At 41.7% G+C, this 18,424-nt stretch overlaps 1 protein-coding gene across 1 annotated transcript in view; it reads right to left on the reverse strand.

Annotated features, from left to right (window-relative positions):
• Positions 1 to 755: 755 nt before the first annotated feature.
• ST8SIA1 (ST8 alpha-N-acetyl-neuraminide alpha-2,8-sialyltransferase 1) overlaps positions 756 to 18,424 on the reverse strand; it is a gene marked incomplete at its 5' end in the record, with an annotated part of 97,354 nt that continues 79,685 nt past the window's right edge. The window contains one exon of the mRNA XM_083860407.1: positions 756 to 3,645. Coding sequence (XP_083716533.1) covers positions 3,156 to 3,645 — 490 coding nt within the window. The 3' untranslated portion in view covers positions 756 to 3,155. The remainder of the gene's footprint in view (positions 3,646 to 18,424) is intronic.

An 18,424-nucleotide genomic window follows, 5' to 3' on the forward strand; every position in this document is an offset into this window, starting at 1 on the left:
AAATTCTCAGGCCCTTCCATGCAATGCCATATTTCATACCACTGATCCTACACATGGACTGCCCTCCTGTGAGACATCCACAAGAGCAGCTCCACACTCTACATGGATGGAGAGCCTCCACTCCAACATTTCTGTCAGGTAACAGCCATTCTTATGTTCCCAGCTGCCTGGTTTTGTCTTTTTGACTGCTCTGGCCACAAAAGACTTGCAGTGCTCTCCTGCATCCCTTTTAACCTGCTGGGCAAAAGGCTGACTTTGCTGGCCAGTGTTTCCATGGACTGGCAAGTCAGCTAAAGCACATTTTGCTTCTAAAAGTAGCATTTATTTTTGTTTCTCTCCTTTTCTCAGCTCCCAGTTTTCTGGAAGTTGTAGGAAATTGTTTACCCTTGAAGCCATTACTTCCTCATCAAATGTAGTTGCCTTTGTGCTGTGTCTGCCAGTTATACTCACTGTAGGCAAATGGGAACAGAGCCAGAATTATACATTTCTCCAATTTCAGCCACACATCACACACAGCCTGGGTCTCTCCTGCCCCCGTAATTCCTTGGAATCTATCTCCTAGCAAACATCAGGACTGCAGACACCAGAAGGGTCTCACAAAGGCCTCAGGTTCAGTCTTACAGAGGTGGGGAATACAACACCTCCAGATATTCAGAACATCAACAAGCCAGACCTTATGAAACACTGGACATAGCTTTCCTACAAAAAACCCCCACTTGTTCTTCTAATCCAATTATTTTCCCAACACATGGAACAAATAATTACCAAGGAGTTGGAGAGCTGTAAGAGAGGTTCAGAAGGGAATTCCTAAGTACTGGTAAAAATACCAAAAGATGACCAGGAAAGAGGCAGTTCCCCCCTATTCTCCTTGCTCCCTCCTGCTCACAAGGAAATGCTGGCATCCTGCTCAACTGCCATTTTTAGCACATCATATTCCAACTGTTTTCACAGATAATGTAATCTATAAAGCACTAAAAATAGCAGACTTGATGCATCCAATAAAAAACATACAGGCACCTCTTCATCTCCAAGAAAGGCAGCTCAGTCAAATTCTGCCAGGACAAACAGCAAGGAAAGTATTTTACTTTCAAATAAACCCCACTGAGTCCCCACATTATAGATAATGCACTAATGAGATGCAATCAATTATCAAGTGATGTTCCATCATTGTGCTGACTGTACTTTTAATGGAAACATGGACAAAGACAACATTGGGCTATGAGGTACATTCAGATTCTATCAGAACAATAACTAGAACACTCCAAAATCTCCACATTACCCTTTAGCATTGCCCTGTAATCCTATGAAACAATGCCCACTTTGGAATATCCATATTCCAAAATAATTTTTTTATTATGAAACATAAGTTTAAAAAGAAAAACATGACTATTTTTCCCCCAGTTTCCTACACAGAGAGTTGAACTATTCATATTTAAAGAAGAGCCATGGATTTTGCTTTTTTTAAAAAAAATGTTTATATCTATAGAACTTGCAGCTGGTCTACAAGGAGAGACTTTATCAACACTTGAGAAGATACATCCCCCAAAATACTAGAACTTTGGAGCTACAACAGCACAAGAAGTTGTTGTGGAAAGCTAATGACAGTTTTGTTGTTCCAACACCTTGACCAGATTTTCAGTAATAAGATAATAAGAAAGGGAACATTGATCTGGATTTTTCAAGTTAATGGTGGTAACATCTCGCAGCTTAAATTGCACTGCAGACTGAGCAGGGATTCTCCTCTTGTCCTCCAGTGCTAAACCAAAGCAAACAAATAAAATGATTTCTCATTTCCACGGTGAGAGGACCATCTGCTGCCCAAGTAATAACCCAAAATAAAACATTCCTTCAGGCACTGTGCACACTGACAGAATTCAGCACTGTGAACAGGGCTGCCTTACAGCAGGCATGCCCTTCTCTTTTTTATCTTTTTCTTGCTGGCTATGCAGCTTTTCAGTGCTCCCAAAGGCTGTTTTATTTCCCAGACTCTCTTTAAGCAGAGACAATCTCATGTGAGAAGTACAAGTCTTTAAGGCTAACGTTACAATCCAAGCAGAAGAGCAAGTCACACGCAGAGAAACGACTTCCGAAGCTTCGACTAATTTTAAATGACACATTCATTACTGCAATTTTCCTGCTATAAGCACATGAAGAACCTCATTCTGCATTCCACTGAACCCCTCAAATACCCTCAACAGTCCATGAACATCTGGAGTCCAAATGAATACAGAATTAATCCCTAAGGCTGGACAGCAAAACAGGTCAGGAACCATCCCTGCTATGAAAGTCACTGTGGAAATCTTGCAGCGGGTCACTGAAATCAGGCTGCACTTCACTGCTGGTTTTGTAACATGCTTTCTTTTCAGACCAATCTGCCTCAACCAGTTCTTGCCACGCAGTACAGCACTGGCACAGCTGTGAGCGCAGTGACCTGAACTATCCTGATAAAACCTACAACACGTAGGTCTGTCCATCCCCAGCAGCAAGGCATTCCTATGACATTCTAACCAGATTCTTAGCACCTCCACTCTCTCAAGAGTCTTCAGAAGAGCTGATAGTACTCAGCTCCTTGGGCTTTTAAGCCCTTCCTTTTCCTTCCTTTGGAGGAGGGTGGGGTGAGGGGGGGAATGACACATTAAAAAAAAAAAAAAAAAAGGAATAAAGAGAAAAGAAACAAAGAGTCAATGACACACACATGCTGTCCTACACATACACACCCCCAGACAGAGGAAAAAAAGCAAGGAAAAAGGAAAGTTCTACAGGGTGCTGATCTGGAATGAAATGGAATTTGGAACAGATAGTCATATTTGGCACTGTCAGCAAAAGCTTATGAGTGGCCTGGTGACTCTCTGAGCCTTAATGCCCTTTTTACACTTATCACTTAAAAACGTCCCTGGAAAGTTCAGCTGTGCTGCTTCTGACACGTTTTTTTCCCATCGCTGCTAAATGGACTTGATGGAGAGATACATTTCATCCCCTCCCAGTTCCATAAAGCACTAAACAATAAGGACATATTCCATTTTGGCCTTCAAGTAGCATCGTTACAGTCCATGCAGATCCCTTTAAAACAACCAACATAAAACAGAACTCTCTGCCGGAGAGCACGGAAATTAAAAAAAAACTATTGGATCTCCCAGATTTGACTCCCACGATCCTCAGGCTGAAGGCTGGATTAGAGGAGGGTCCTCACAGGGTTCTAGCTGCATCCTCAGTACCCCACTTTTATGAAGAAACCAGAGCTGTAGGAACTCTTCCGGCATGGCGTGGAACCCGGAGTCGGGCAGGACATTGTCATAGTAGTGATGGCTGATAAACTTCCCGTGCAGGTCCACAGAGAAGGGCCAGAAGCCATAAATTGTCACCTCCTCACACAGCCCCAGGGCAGCGCTGACCAGGAAGAGCCCCGTGGAAAGGCGCTTGGCGTGGATGCCTTTGCTCTTCCAGAACTTGCTGATGTCCCTCAGGAAGTTGGGGTTGGCAAAAAGCACCTCCTGCTTGGCACCGAAATCTGCCAGGGTGTAGTAGACACGGAGGGAGGGGCCCGTCCCTGTTTTCATGGAGAAGGCTGGCATGTAGATGTAGCTGTGGTTATAGACCTTCACGCTGTCCACAAAGGCTTTTCGGGACCACAGCAGGTTCTGGAACCTGGAAAATCATGAGGGAAAATGAGTTGGTCACACATAGGTTTTCTCAGATGTTTCATAATCCACCAAAGGGCTGCTCTTTATACCCATATTTACAATTCACTGCACGCCTTCTCTGAGCCCAGAGGAAGTCCAGACAAACTTCTGGCTGTCTGACATTGCCTCCCTTTTGAAAACAGACACCTGAATAGATAGTTGAAAACTATCTGGTATCCTGCTAACTCAAAACCTTTTTGATTTCATCTTTAAAAAAAAAAAAGAAAAAAAAAAAAAAAAAAAAAAAAAAAAACCAAACACAAAACAAAACAAAACAAAAAAAAAAAATTAACATTGACAACATTCCATAAGAGTCAATCCTTTTTAGCAGTATTTTTCATCTGTCCAAAAACCAGCCTAGATTTTTCAGGCATGGGAATCTATAAAAGAAATTTTTCAAATCTGTGTTCTTGTTCGTTATAGGCAGACTAAAATAAGAACCCAAGTTAGATTAGTAGGGCAAGGTATATGTACAGATTATTTCTTAGCTGTGATAACAGCACATTACAATTCGTGTAATTTTCAATAGCTATTTGCTGATGGATGTTTTATTCCTGATGTTTGACTGTCAAACTACTCCACAACCAGAATCATGGACTGTAAATTTTCCTTGCAATACGCTTCCTCCCCATCTTTACCACTTGACAATATCCAAACCCTTCAGAATGTGAAGCACACTACACTAAAAACCACTTTTGCACAAGCCTCACACACTCCTTCTATTGCAGCTAGGCTGCTCCTCTGCATGTGATCCCTAATTTTTTCCTCAGCTCCCAAATGCCCGTGTTGCTGCCTCCTCTCCTTGTTTCTTGCAGCCAAGGCAGATGTGTCATGACTAATTCTCTAGTCACACACCAGAACAATCAGAAGTTAATCAGCAGCACTGGGGTTTTTTTCCCTTTCTGTTGTGCAGGCAGAAATAGGTATAATAATATGTTTTTAAATGGTTATAAAGAGATCAATTTTATGGATAAACCTCTTTGAAACTATAACAAGAATGACACAAACAGGTTTAAATAGAATGCCAGATGACCGACCTCAAGAAGCATTAAACAAAATTTCAGATGAAATTATTGGAAACAAAAAACCCCAAAAACAGCATTGAAATGTCTCCTAATATATGCCAGGTCTTTTTGTAGTCTATGTTTTGGTAAAAAAAAAAACAACCCTTGAAATATTCTTGATAAACTGAAAGGTTTTGTTAACATTTTTAATATGAAATATTTGGTCTCTTGGTTTGCTACAAGGCTCTTGCAAAACTTCCTGCATGTGGTATTAGAATGAAGCTGGTTTGAAATCTGAAATCTGAAATCTGTCTGGGTTTTCACTGCTTCTTTGCTCTGCAGATCTGCTCCTACTGCCTGGTGCTATTTGCTAATGGAGACAAAGCCACTGGCTTCCAACCAAGACATCAATTAAACCCCAACCTACAAAACAAAAATCTATAATTTCATAACTTATCATATTTGGCATTCTTTTCTGTAGAACAAGCCAAGTCTCAGCTTAGTGTAGAAGGCCAGCCAAGACCAAGGTGCCTTGGCAGAAATTCATTGTCTGCCTGCACCTCTTCACGTGGGCCTCTCCCTCCATTACTATCAGACCTATGACTGTTCCCCAAAATAAGCTTTACCCCCTTCTCTTCCCAAGGAGTAGCAGGACAACCTGCAGATTACCAGGTACATGAGTTGGCTCCATCCTACCAAGCTTATTTTGTTTCCATCAGGATCCTGTCACTAAGGGGGAAACAACAAATTTAAAAAGAAACTTCAACTTAATACTTTCAATATTCACGTAACTGCTCAGACCCCCAGTATCCAAAGATTGTTCTAACATTCCTAAAAGTCCAAAATAGGACTTTTGAAAGCTCCTAAGGCCAACAGCAGGCTTTCAGTCCCCATTCAGTCAGTGGGCATTGCAGGCTCAAACTTCCTTCTACAGTAAAGGGGTGTTGAGCAAACAGCTTGATGTTGTGGAGTCCTGCACCTTGGCTCAGGGGAGACCAGAGGCACGTTCACTCCTGAAGCACCATGTCCTTTCCCACTTAGAACCAGTCCACAGATTTTACTTCAGAGGGCAAACAGTTGTGGTTATTCTAAACCTGCATTTTCCAGCAAATTTACCATTCTTAGAAATGCCCCATGCAGCTCAGGATGAGCACACTAAAATTCCTCAGTCTCAGAGGGCCAGAGACTGTCTCTGAATATTCATTTGCTATCATTGCCACAGCATTTTCAATTCCTCTGGATAAATCTTCCCAAAATGCCTTAAAGTAACTAACAAGAAGTAGACAGCAGTGCCATGAGACCAGTGCATGGGAGGGACTCCATGCAGAAGGGACAGCAGCATTTGTCACCCTACTGCAAACTGTCCCTCAGGAACACCTCCTGGGAACCCATGCCTCATTCCAATGATCGGGATGGCAGTGCTGGTAGGCATCCCACCCAGTTCAGCAGATGGACATTATCCAGGTGGCCAGCAGCCCATGGAGAAACATAAACCATGCTGATTATGGCTGGGCTGATGGTCTAACAGCCAAAAAGCTGCTGCCTGCCTTGATCACCTCATGAGGGGACATATTAGAAGCAAATGAAAACTTCTGTTCCCTATTTGTAAAAATGGGAGTGCTCTCCAGCATTCTGACACTTCACAGGCTGGATAGAAGCTGAGAAATTTGGGGATTTGCATAGGCAAGTTTCTAGAGATTATGCTGGAAGCTCAGGTGTGTTTTCCTTTAACTTCCAATACAGACAGGGAGTCCTACAGGCTTTGAAGGTACCATATCACAGCCATCCCAGCAGGCAGGGAGAAGGCTGATCCATGCTGGACAGAGAGACCAGGAAGGTTTTTCCCTTGAAGCTTTGTAGAGCCCACAGGAGCATGAGAGTGTTTGTCTCCTTCATGTCCTGGCACAGACATTGCCAGCCTGCTGCAGCCCTTGCATCTACAGGGACACAAACACCTTCCCTTGTGCCAACCCTCACCCAGAATGAGGAGCTGCTGGTTCCTGGTTAATGCTGCATGCTGAGCATGCAGTCCTCTCAGTGGCACAGCCCAGAAGCTGTGCAGCTCCACCACACACACACAGTTTCCAAAGAAATGCACCAAATGATCCAGCCCTTTGCACAAGAGTGCATCTTAGGCAATGTTATCTCCCCAGCACAGCCTGGAGCAAGAAACAGCTGAATTGCTTTCAGGGTCCTCCCCTGACCTTCTGCAGTCAAGCTCACACAAACATGTGGTGAGTTGCATTTGGATAGAACTGCAGCTGGAATCTTCCAAGCCCTGAGCAGCACCTGGAAACTCCACCAGCAGCTTGGGAATTTGCAGTGATGTGTTCCAGCAGCTCCACAGCCCAGAGAGGCGCTGAGTGATTGTGAACCCTGATGAAAACACATCATAGCAGGTCCAGCCCAGACACTCCTATGTCCTCTGCACTCATCAGTGGGTAGTGAACCACTCAATGATCAGCACCACATTTTTTTTCTGTCAGGTTCCTAGGAAAATCAGCTTAAAACCAGCAAATTCCAGCAGCATATGGAGGCAGAGCTGCAGAGATATCAGAGAAATAATTTCCTTGCTACTAGCTGGAGAATTCCCTCAAATGCTCTGCTCTACTTTTCTGGAGAGAAAAATCCATCCAAGAGAAAACTGCCATGGCACATTGTCATAACAGAACAATCAGAAACTTAAGAGCATTAAGTGTTCTGGTTTTTGGTTGTTTTTTTTTAATCTGTTTTTAATGTTTTTATTGAGGTTCTTTAGCAGATATTCAGGGGCAGGGCTGCTCTCTGGTACTGAGAGAAAGTTCTCAGTAACCACAAATAATTTGCTGCAGTGACATTGAGCTCACCCTCTTGCAGATAATTATGGCAGCATTCTCTTGCATCTTGGTTTCTTTTTGATCTCCCCAGAGAGTCACTATCTCATGCCTGTGACGATATCCCAGGCACTGATTCTGTTGGCATCTGCAAAGTCACAAGTTCAGCATTCTGGATTAATTGGGAGTTGACTTACCAGAGGGGAAAAAATAAAATTATGTAATGAGGGGAGTAGCTCAGATACCAAAGAAATGGTGTATTATTTTAAAATTACAGATAGAGCTCAAGGGAGTAGAGCAGAAGGAGTAAAGACTTATGTTTGTCATGTCCCAATTACAAACAAAAACTATGCAGATAATTTGATGTCAGCATTAGCCAAGAATGATTTAGCCATTTGCTGCAGATGTTGGACTCTGCTTACAGCTGGGGTCACAACAAGTCAGCTTGCAAACACACATCTGAGCCTCCTCTGCTGTGTCAGAGGGGTTGTACTGCACTCATTTCTCAGAGAGCTTTTCAAACAGCACTGCCCTCCTTATGCCCTGTGCTCTCACTCATATCCAGTTCTTCTTGATGTGCCCCTCTGGGGCTTGTGCAGACAATCTTATTGACACACAGACTGTGTCCCAATTAACAAGCTGTTTCCACATGCTCATTCCACATGTGGCCACTTCTAGCACGCTTTAGGTGCAAGGTAGACTTTCTACTTGTCCACACAGGGAGCCAGAATTGAGCACTTGAAGCACTATAAATGCTTTCTTATTTTATCCCAGTTTTCCCAACTATACAAGCCACTGTTTACTCATCTTAAGGATGGCCACCTGACTTAGGATTCAATTATAATCCCATTAAAGTCAATGGCAAAACCAACTCTGATCCTCAGTGCTCTGTCTGACCTTATTTCAAACACCTTCAGCAGGAGGGATTCTCTCCTGTTCCCTCTGTGGGACCCTCCACAGGCACCATGGTCACCCAGCTGAGAGCTCGTGGCATGAATGGGGTGATGCTATTCCAGTATTTTCCTTGCCCTTTGCCCTTCTTCCCTGCTGGCTCTTTATGGACCAGATGCTTGCTCCTCTCAGGGGGTGACTGACTCCCAAACTCCCTCCAGCTCATCCCTTCTGTGCATCCTGCAGCCTGCTGAGATCCCACACTGCTGCTTCTTATGGATGGGGGCTTCCAACCTCAAAGACCCTGTTCTCTGACACCATTAATTAAAGACAAATTCGCCTCATTCTCCTTTTTGTTAACCTTTTGAATGATGTTTTCCAATGCAGGGATTCTGGGTACTTCCACCATCATCTTTAAATAGCCAAAAGCAGGGAAAATCACTCTTTCCAGTGACTTCCTGGGCCAGTCTCTTTCTTAATGACACACTGTCCTTAGTGCATGACCTTCAGAATAATTTGATGCATTCAGAAAGTCCAGAGAGACATGACAGAGGTATGTTGTAATCCCCATGAAGAAGTAGGCTCCTTTTCTCACTGAATTAAGCATTAATTGGAGCTTTTTTAAAACCTCTACCCATTAGTGTTCTGGAAATAGTATATATAGTGCCAAGGGAAAGCTGACTTTTTCAATGGAACACAGAGCTATCCTGTACAGCAAAACAATGAAATATTAAAATCAGTGTTCACTGGTATTTTGGGACTGTGTGTGATCCTTATTCTGCCAACTCAAATTAAAATGTGCTTTTAATAGCTACTCTTTCCAAAACCAGCAGAGGTAAATGTCAACCCATTCTGTTATCTGACAGCTTGGATCTTAACTTTCAGAAGATGAGCTGCTCATCTCAGCCTGACTCTTTGAAAATTGTGGCTGCTGTAGTCACACACAAGTGGAAATAATAAAAAAGGACAGGCAGAACAGAATGGATGTAAATTACTTGTGGTGTTAAAATTGCTGCCTGGTATTCTGAATACTTCCCAACTCCTACAGCTGGAAGTCAGGAAGATGGGAAATCAGCTAAGAAAAACCCCAAACAGCACAGAACTAAGCCTGATACCTTTGGCATTGAATTTCACTGTACTGAATGCCAGAGAGAGCTGAGAAGAAACATAACCAGATCACACATTTCCTCAGGTTTTAATGGAAAAAGAATCACAACAAAGCCCAGACAGAGACTTTAGGAGATTTATTTTAGATTGTGTGTCCCTAAGACTGTCTGCTGTGTCTTTGGGACAGCAACAAAAGATGAAGAGAACAGAGAATCATCTCCTGGATCTTTCACTCAAATACATTCCAGACACAGGTCCCTGTGGATCACTGCCCACAGGAGCACTGCAGAAACACAAGGCTAATAAATAACATTATGCCTTCCTGATTGTGCTGGCCTCCTGTGCTTTGTAATCCAAACATAAAATCTACGAAATGATTGCAGTTATGAAAGACCTATTCATAGCTGAGAACACTTTTGCTGAGTCTTTGAGTTCTCTCTTTAATGTCATGACATCCTTCACACATTAATCATTGGCAAGCATCAGGAAGGTGACATTCAACTACATCCTCTCTTCAGACTCTTGGAACTCTCTCCAGAAAATCTGGAAAGAGAGAGGAAAACAGCCATGTTTGTATGTGTATTCTTTTTAAAGGTGCTCTCTGCTAGAGACTGAAGGAAATTATTTAAAACAGCAAATGCTTTAACAGGGATTATGGCAAGAACTGTAGCTAGGGTGGGCTCTCCTTTGAGAGACTTTAGTACATGAATCACTGGTGTTCTCTGACATCATGCCACAACTACAGCACAAATCCCACTTAAACACTGTCAACTAGAAGCTTGGCAAGAAAATCAGAAGTTCAGAGCCCACAGGAATATGTGGTGAATCTAAAATATTTTTAATGGAGCTAAATAAATTCACACAACTCTAAAATACATAAAAGAAGAACCTCTGTATTTTTTTTTTTGTGTTGGCTGCTCCCATGGGGCAACCTCGCCTGCACTTCTAAGGGGACAAGCATTGCAATTGGGCGATGAACTAGTGGCCAGAGTATAAACAGAGGAGGTGACAAATTGCTCTTGATCCAAACATGAAGCTGAAATTATAGAAAAAAAGAGAGAAACAAACAGGTTTTCAACGGACAAGGAAGTCCCTTCCAGTCCTTGGCACACAAAAGCTCAGGTCATTAGTAAAATTCCTGGAAATAAGCCAGGAGAATTCAAACCAGCCCTAGGACTGCAGCTTCAGAGCAAAAAGATTTTCCTTCAATCTAATATCAATTTACAGCAATCTTGGTGCTGTTCAGTCATGCCTGGAAGCATTAGATGCTCCTCAAGGCTTCCAGCAGGGTGCAAAGTGCGTTGATTGCTGCACACTGGGTCTTTGAAAGAGCCTTCCTTCCCTTCTGCAGCTCACACACAGACCCTTAAGGAAGACTAAGAACAAAACCAATATATTTTCAACTGCACATCCAGGTATTTTCAGCTCAGATTTCCTGATACTGGTATAGTTTGTCAATGCAGTAACCCCAGTGAATCTTACTTCCAAATATTTGCCTGATCTGTTGTCCTCTGCATCCTCCTAACCAATTATTTTACCAATACTTTCCCTCTTAGTTCATGATTGCCTCAATCCCTTTGTCCAAATCCTTTCAAAAAATTCAAATATACACTATGTACTGGATATCTACATGTACCTATTCAAAGAACCTCCAAAGTTTTACAAGAGCACATACATTTACCAGGTGTTAACTAATATTATCTTCTACTATAGTCTCCACCAAATCAGCTGGAAGAAGTGTCAGGCTTACAGATACACTTGAGCTATTTTTAATTTGGGCTGTTTTTAAACACTGATCCCATTTCTAACACCCTCCAGTCCTCAAGTACCAAGGCACTTTTCAGTGAGGAAGCACACACCCTACTCTTCTTTCATGGGTGAGCCCAGTTCTGCCTATAAATTCACATCCAGCCTGTATATACACCATAAATTCACTTAAAATTATCTCAGTCTCAGCCTGATGAGCCTCCCCATGGGCACAGGGGATTATCTCAGTGTCTTCTACAGTGAACAAAGATGCAAATAATTCATACAGCCTCCCTTTTATACTTATTTCTTACAGTTGGCCATCAACTAACCATATACACACAGCAGGTGGAGGTGTTTTCTGCTTCTTTTTGGCTAATGTGGTTGCTGGAAAGAGGTTGTAGCATTAGGTTTTCACCCCTCTGATTAGCTGTTCTTGGAAACTTTTTCTACCTGCCACATAGATAAAATATTTAATCAGCCAGAGTTTATTATAGATTTAATTTCCTTTGGAAACTGCTGCAGCTTTTGGTAGGATGTTTCTCTGTTTCCATTAATCTCCTTTTTCTCTGTCCTTTAGGGATGTCAACTTCCTGCTACTTTTCCTTAAGGCTTGGCAGATTCTCCTGGCACTCTGTCCAGTATGATACCCTTAGCAGAGTCCATTATTTTGGGGAGATCATCCAGATGAATTTTCTAAGATGCTTCTTGGTGTTTAAGGCTGAAAATGACACAATCTTTTCAACACAAACTACCAAGATTTCCCCCTCAACTCTTACTCAATTTAAATTGCTATAGCTATGACAATCTTGACCAAAATAATAGAATAGAATCAAACTACAGACAGCTGAAATATGCTGGAGCTTTTTCTAGTATCTTCAACTATTTTGATATCTGTGCAAGTTCTAGTTCCTACACCTTTCTACCCTTCACTAATTTCATTCAAAGGAGACAAAATGCAAAAGAAGTAAAAAGTAAACTTTTTTCTAAGGTAGCAGGAAAGAAGTGCTATTTGCTAGGACAAAATGATGCTTTTGAATGTCATTGAGTACTTTAGAGCCCTCTATGCATTGCCTGAGGAAAGCGGAGCAGAACATTCAATTCCCAATTTCTCTTAGTTTCCAAATGCCAGTGAAGATTCTGTGGCAGAGATATTTATATTCTTTAGGAGGAACTTGGTAATTGTGGTTGGTGGTTTCCCCTATCACACACCTAAAGATGCTATGGCTGGTTTTTTTTTCATATAATATGCCATAATTCAGATGTGGCCCCACCTTCTTATAATCTGAAATACCATGCAAAAATACCTTTCTCCTTTTTGCTCTCTACCTCATGGAATGGTCAATCCCAATGAATTGTCAGAACTGGATGGAGCTTGACTCCAGAAGAGAGCATTGGCATTTATTTCAGATTCAGGCAGCACAAAAAATAAGCTCCTTTTCCTTAATGCTCAGGGCATTTAATCCTGAATTACAGCAGAAATTCTATCAAAGGACTTCTGAGAATCACATTAATACTTAATAAGTTCCACATGCTTCATGTGATTATAATAAACAGCAAAGATACAAACACAGATTAAGCCACTCTTTTAAAGTATTACTGACTAATCAAACAGGAACAAAAGCTACCATTAGTCCCTTGGCTCCCTGAAGCAGCAGTTACATATTACCTTAAAAAAAACCCCATAGATGTGCATCCAAAAACCAGGCTAAGGGTATTTTGAGAGGGGAGGGAGGTATGGTCTGGGCTCTACAGCACAACTCAGACACAGGAAAAGAGAATACCTTAAGGGTACCTGCTGGAGAAGGCCGAAGTATTTTTCAGACAAGTCTAAATTATAGGTTTGAAAGTAGCTATTAATATCAGCAGCTGTCTGTCAGCAGCTCCAAAGAACCTGAGATTGGTCATGAATCACTGGAACAGTCACAGCCACAAACTCCCCCTTGAGGAATCAGTCACACTCCCAGAAGACTTCCAGATACTGGAAAGATCATTCAGGGATGATGCCTGACAGATCTTTACCTCCCCAGCAGCTCAGCACACATATTCCTAAAGCAGCAACTCAAGCAGCACAAGTGGTGAAATCCAGCTCCACATTTTCACAGACCAAGGCCAGAATAATTTGTCTAGTGATGTTCAACACAGAGAAGCTCTTGCTGAGGCTTCTATCCACAGGCTTTACCCAGATAATGATTTGGAAAACAAATACAGTTTTTAACAAGCGACATATCTTTATCTGAATTTGTCTCAGGGCCACAATTTCCCTTGCTTAATCTTATGCTCCAGCAAGCCACAATGCACAGTGCTGCTCTGCTTCACCAAGCTAGGCAGCAACCTTACACACTCCAGTAAATCCAGCACTTTGCTTGCAATATCAAGTCCTCTTTAGACTGGTCTTGTTCTAAAAATCACACCATTTTTCTCTACTTTCCCCCCACATCTGCATTTTTCTGTTAAAAATGACCAAGCTAAGAAGCACTGTCAAATATGACAAATCTTTTACTTTGAATATACTTTGACATGGAGTAAAAATGCAATCATCAAGATCCTGTCTGGAGTCTTTAAACTGATACAATTCCCCCGGTGTCAGTGGATTTACACCATCTTTCATCAAATTAGGATACAGCTCAGTCTTGATGATATCATATGCCAGATAGTTAAAGTTTCAGGGACCACCAGCACACTGCATTATTCAAGAAGCACACTGTGATCATACAAGTAAAGACAATGAAATCATCTGCATGCACAAGGCTGTGGAGATGATTCATTCAGCATAATCATTTGCATGCCTGAACCAGGTTTAATGTACCAGGAAAAATGAGGGATGGCAGCGACTATGCTGGAGCATGAAGTGAGAAAAATAAACAGAGCACCACTGTTCTGGCCAAAACAGCTCTGTGTACTGGGCTCCAGAAGCCATTCCCAGTTCCACTTCCAGCTTAATGGGCCTCGGAGCATGCAGTGAAAAGCAAAACAATTTGCACCAGAGCACGCTGGTGTGCCTAAGAAACTTCCTTTCCCAAAGCCAGTCTGCAAAAGCACTTCAGCCAATATACAGCATCTCATTCCTGGCTTGTTTTTCCCAATGCCACCTCTGCATTCCTAAGTGCTGGAGCACCAGGAACTCACTGGGGCAGATGATGACCTGGTTCAGCTGCATAAACCAGCACCCCCAGGTCCCCTGGGTAAGCCCAGCAGTTGGATCCAGCTTTTTTAGCACAATCTAACTCCAGTTGTTTGGGAACATCTTGTTTGCAAGTAGCAACAACACTACAGATTTCCCCAAGAGCCAGGGAATAAAGGGCCTGGGTTTAGGGTTTGTGCTAGGGCTGGGTCAGGGACAGACATTCTGCCAGAGCTGAGATGTCACAAGGGAACCCAAGGAGGAATAGAGAAGATGCAAAAAGCTCCTTGGAAATCCTGCAGCGTCAGCACTGTAAGAGATGCTGACTTCAGAAGGCTCTTTGTGAGCTTCCAGAAGCCCTGAAATGCTTCATTATGTCCTGTAACTACCATGAAATCTTGGATAACAAATCAAATGCTTGACTGTCAGATGCTGAAAAAAATTAAAATAAAATGAGCTGAAGAAATCAGGGATATAACCAGTGTCCTCTGGCCTCTAAACTATGATGATATTTGCTACATATAAAGCTCATAGATGATCTTAAGCAGCTACCTATGGCTATACTGCAAAATCTATGAGTAGATTCACGATTCACTCTCTTGACACAGAGAAAAACTTTTTGCTCAGCCCAGATTCAGAGAACATTTCTCTTTCAAAGTCAGATGTCCAGACAACTGAGTGCATCACCATCTTCACACCATCTTCACTCTAAACCTTGCTCTAAAAATTCTTCCTGAGAGAACAGCAAGAACTTGTGTAAGTTCCCATTTTCAGGACAATGGTTTTGTTCAGCTTTCCCCTATCACAGCTAGGGACACAGTGCTGTGACACTGCTGAGAAACTGATTGTCCCCTTTCCATTCAAAAGGACCTTGAAGCCAGCAGAAGAGCTGGATTCCTAGTTGCTCCAGATCCTGCCTGCAGGAAAAAAAAGCCTGGGGATGGGGCAGAGCAGGGCTGTGCTTAGCTGTCAGCTCAGGGAAAAAGGACCCAAGGAGGGACAGTAACTCAGAGCCTCCCTTTGAAGGATCACTGTAATGTATTGCTCACGCTCACAGGAGGGGATGGAGCATTGTATAATACTTTTTACAGCACAGTCTGTGCACTGTCCACAGTTTTTTACTTTATTTTTACATTTATGCTGACTGCAGTGCTATAGGTTTTCACATGCTTTCAACTTCCATATGCGTACAAGTTCCCATTTAAAATACCCTGCTTGTCATCCTCTCAAATTTTATTTCCTTTGGGAAAACTCCTGCAAGGTCCAAGTAGTCACCTTCTGATTTAATGTCCTGAACTGGGAAAAAAGCCTTCAGCTTTCTTCTGCAACATTCTGACACTCGAGAGCACGTTATATTTTCTGATACAAATGTGATAAAATAGCAGCCCATTCCCTCCACATAAAAACCTCATTAAAAACCACCATTGCCGTATTTGAAACCCAACTATGATAAAGAATAAAATTCTAGGATCACAATATTCAAATCCACATTTAAAAAAATTATGTTAGCAGTTCAGCATTTCTAAATATACAGCAATATTTTAAATCAAGCTCCCAAATAACTTAAAAACCAATTTGCAATAAAATCTCCCTATTTACATTTCTTTAATATTATCCCCAAGCATTCACAGCTAAGCTGTAACTTAACAAGAAATCCAGGATGTAAGAATAGCTTATTACAACCATAATGGAAAAAGTTGCTTCCTCATTTTCCTTCCACAAATCCTCATATTTCAGTGTCATAACACTTTTTAGCATCTGCACTGCTGTTTGCATGTTTGATAAAAGATTAGTGACTGCCATTAGTGAAGTACACATTAGCTAAAAAAATCAGTGAAAGTAAAAAAAAAGTCTCTCCAGTCTATTTTTCCATTGTCATTCATTCTCAAAGTTGCCTGAAATAATTACAATTTTTGAACTGCTACTAAATCAACATGCAGAGATTCAGGTCCTCAATTTTGTTCATTCTGGGGCAAATTTTCTGCCATGGCAGCCACTTTATTCTCTGCCCTGTTGAATTGCACTGTACATCCTGACAGCTTGATTTGCCCCACCCTGCTTGATTTTTCAGTAGTACCATTTGGTTCTCTTTCAGCACAATGACAGCCTTTGGCAGGTTTCTGTTTCCTCTTCCAACAAACCAGCTATTGTGGAAAAAGGATGAAACCAAGATGAAGAATTCCAGTGGATCAGCTTTAACCTCATACCTTGAAAACCACTGTCCTTTCACCATTTACTCTTTCAAATCAGGAATTGTGAAGGCATTGTTGCCAGAGGCAACATCCCCTCAAAATAAAAAAAAAAAAAAAAAAAAAAAAAATAAAAAAGAAAAAAAAAAAGAGAGAGAGACAAGGAGTAGAATTAAGTATTAAGGTGGCATATTTATCATTTAATTAACTAATTCTGTAGAAATTCTTGCCTATAGTATATTCCAGACCTGATGGCAGAAAACTGCCATGAAAAACTGATTAAAAAAAACTTCCTCAAAAAGAGAGTGGCTGAACTTAACAGGAAAATTGTCTGTGCCATTGACTTTGATACCCAAATAAACCAGCCAGAACTAATTTCAGTCATTCAACTTTTCACCAAATACTGCATCCCAGAGAGGGCTCCTACCATGTTCTGCAATAAAAACATCACTTGCTTATCTGGGATCTGGCTGACACACTTTTTTTAATGTGTTTATACTTGGACCTATTTTATATTTGCTTCTGGACTTTCAGTTATCATCTAATTTTTTCAATTGAAAAAAAAAATACTATCCTGAGAAGAACTTGTAAATTGCTTTTGAAAATATATAAATTGTAAATTTTATTTTTCAATTAATAAATTATTCTTCTGAAAAACGCACCCCAAAACTCAAAACACCTCTAAAAGTGGATTTTGCTGAATTAATATTGTGGCTGGGGCAAATCACATTCACATCTGTGATGATCAGTGTACAAATAAGGAATATTAATGAGCTAACAGTCCTGGTAACCCTTGAACTGCTGAATCCAGCTGGAAGCCCACCCCTGCTGACCCTGTGACAGGGCACACACAGCCAGATAGAGTGAAAAAAACACTGCATAAACTCCATGTCTCATCAGCTCAATTGGGGATCCAAAAAAGCTCTAATGAGAGCAAGGGAAAAGAGCCAGAAGGAGTCATTAAAATGCAAGTAGAAATAAACAGCTCAGAGATGGCGAGACATGGAAAATGCCAATGTAGTCTAGAAGCAGATGCCATCAAAGAAAAGAGACTTCTTTCAAACAAAAGGGTCTGATCCCACTTGGACAGAGCCCCAAAAGAAACTCCTGTTGACTTCAGCAATACAGGAACACACAGCACAAATCAAACAGGGTGAGAATTCCCTGGAAGGGAAGCTGTTATTTGATGAAAAAGGACTTAAAATCCAGCTGCATTATTATCATAGCAAGAAACTCACTGGGATGAAGTCATCTAAATCTAACAAAGATTAATTCAGTATCACCCTGATATAGATCCCAGATGCACTTTTTGAGATGATATACATCACCTTGGCGTGAGGAATTGCATTTATCCTTGTAAATTCAGGGCATGACAGATGGGTCTATTAGGCACCAGCAGTGCACCCTGAACGTGTTATGACAAGTAATCTGCTTGCAAGCAAGGAATAATCTCTTCTCTAATGCTGCTGAACGTGCTGCTCAGACAACAAAAACACTGATAACAAAGAAGTCTGCTTTGTTTCTGCGAGTGCAAACACTGACCACATCCAAATCCCTGTGCTGTGCTTGAAGTGCTGAGGCTGCACCTCCTGTTTTGAAAGGTGGTGATCACTGGATGTGGCTACACACCCCATTTGGGACTAGGGAAGTGTGTGTGGCACAGGAACAATGGATGGAACTCGCTGCCTGGGCAACGCTGCTGATGTCATGTCTGACTCCAGTGGAGTCGCTCCAGGACTTTCCTCAATTAGGGCACAATTATCCCAGCAGCAGCACTTTGAAACATGCACTCTCAGGGGAAGGAGGAAAGGAAAGGAAGAGGGACTTTTTTCAAGCCTTTTGGAGTCAACAACAGTCCACCAGCCTCAGC

Source organism: Zosterops lateralis (assembly GCF_965231275.1).
Source record: "Zosterops lateralis genome assembly, chromosome: 4".
NCBI classification, from domain to species: Eukaryota; Metazoa; Chordata; class Aves; order Passeriformes; family Zosteropidae; genus Zosterops; species Zosterops lateralis.